At 58.7% G+C, this 1,619-nt stretch overlaps 1 protein-coding gene across 1 annotated transcript in view; it reads left to right on the top strand.

Moving 5' to 3' along the window:
* PLCXD1 (phosphatidylinositol specific phospholipase C X domain containing 1) overlaps positions 1-1,619 on the top strand; it is a 13,488-nt gene that overhangs the window by 8,303 nt on the left and 3,566 nt on the right. The window contains exon 4 of the mRNA XM_037734849.1: positions 1,042-1,454. Within this exon, the coding sequence (XP_037590777.1) occupies positions 1,042-1,454 (413 nt within the window). The remainder of the gene's footprint in view (positions 1-1,041; positions 1,455-1,619) is intronic.

The following is a 1,619-nucleotide window of genomic DNA, read 5'->3' as shown; positions in this document are numbered from 1 at the left end:
TATTTTATTTTATTTTATTTTATTTTATTTTATATTCAGACAGAGTCTCGCTCTGTCCCCCCAGGCTGCAGTGCAGTGGCGTGATCTCGGCTCACTGCAACCTCCACCCTCCCGGGTTCAAACGATTCTCCTGCCTCAGCCTCCCGAGTAGCTGCGATGACAGGCGCCCGCCGCCACGCCCGGCTAATTTTCGTATTTTTAGTAGAGACAGGGTTTCACCGTGTTGGCCAGGCTGCTCTTGAACTCCTGACCTCAGGTGATCCGCCCGCCTCGGCCTCCCACAGTGCTGGGATGACAGGCATGAGCCACCGCGCCCGTCCTGCTTTTTTTTTTTTTTTTGAGAGAGAGTGTCAGTCTGTCACCCAAGCCACCACACCCGGCCCCTAATTCTTTAATTCTTATTTTTTGTAGCCATGGTGCCCAGGCTGGAGCCAATCCTCTGGCCTCATCCCTTCTCTTATTTTGAGACAGAGTTTTGCTCTTTTGCCCAGGCTGGAGTGCAGCGGTGTGATCTCAGCTCACTGCAGCCTCCGCCTCCCGGGTTCAAGCGATTCTCCTGCCTCAGCCTCCCGAGTAGCTGGGGTTACAGGTGCATACCACCACGCCCGGCTAACTTTCATATTTTTAGTAGAGACGGGGTTTCGCTGTGTTGACCAGGCTGGTCTTGAACTCCTGACCTCGGGTGATCTGTCCCTACTCGGCCTCCTGAAGTGCTGGGATGACATCTGAGCCACCACGCCTGGCCCACGTGGCTGGCTGCAGCCTCCGCCTCCCAGGTTCAAGCAGTTCTCTTGCCTCAGCCTCACAAGTAGCTGGGATTACAGGTGTGCACCACCACACCCAGCTAATTTTTGTGTGTGTTTTTAGAATAGACGGGGTTTCACCAGGTTGGCCAGGTCGGTCTCGAACTCCTGACCTCAGGTGATCCGCCCGCCTCGGCCTCCCAAAGCGCGGGGTTGACGGGTGTGAGCCATGGAGCCCGGCCTTCCCTGTGCTGTGGGACTCATGCCGGACTCCGCCCCGCCCCGTCCGTACCCCCAGGACACGCTCACGGAGATCTCAGAGTGGCTGGAGCAGCACCCTCATGAGGTCGTCATCCTGGCCTGCAGGAACTTCGAGGGGCTGACCGAGGACCTGCACGAGTACCTGATCTCCTGCATCAAGACCATCTTTGGGGACATGCTGTGTCCCCGCGGGGTGAGTGACGAGGGAGGTGGACGGCCACAGGTGTCGCCCAGGGCCCGGAGATCCTCACCCTCCCCCTGCATTTGCTTACGTGGTACCCTGGGTGTGGCTGCTGCCGTGACCCCGGCAGCAGGTGGAGTTTTGAACAACAGCAGATCCCAGCCCTCCTGCAGGCCGACCTGGAGCTGGGGGTGGCTCTTGGTGAGAATGGCTGCCCGTGATGGCTTTAGAGAGCTGCATACCAGAGCCGGGCGCGGCGGCTCATGCCTGTCATCCCAGCACTTTGGGAGGCCGAGGCGGGCGGATCAGCAGTGGTCGGGAGTTCGAGACCGGCCTGGCCAACATGGTGAAACCCCGTCTGTACTAAAAATAAAAAAAATGAGCCGGGCGTGGTGGCGGGCACCTGTAATCCCAGCTACTCGGGAGGCTGAGGC

This window comes from Cebus imitator, unplaced genomic scaffold, assembly GCF_001604975.1.
Source record: "Cebus imitator isolate Cc_AM_T3 unplaced genomic scaffold, Cebus_imitator-1.0 Scaffold672, whole genome shotgun sequence".
Taxonomy (NCBI): Eukaryota; Metazoa; Chordata; class Mammalia; order Primates; family Cebidae; genus Cebus; species Cebus imitator.
This window is presented reverse-complemented; position numbering and strand designations above follow the sequence as displayed.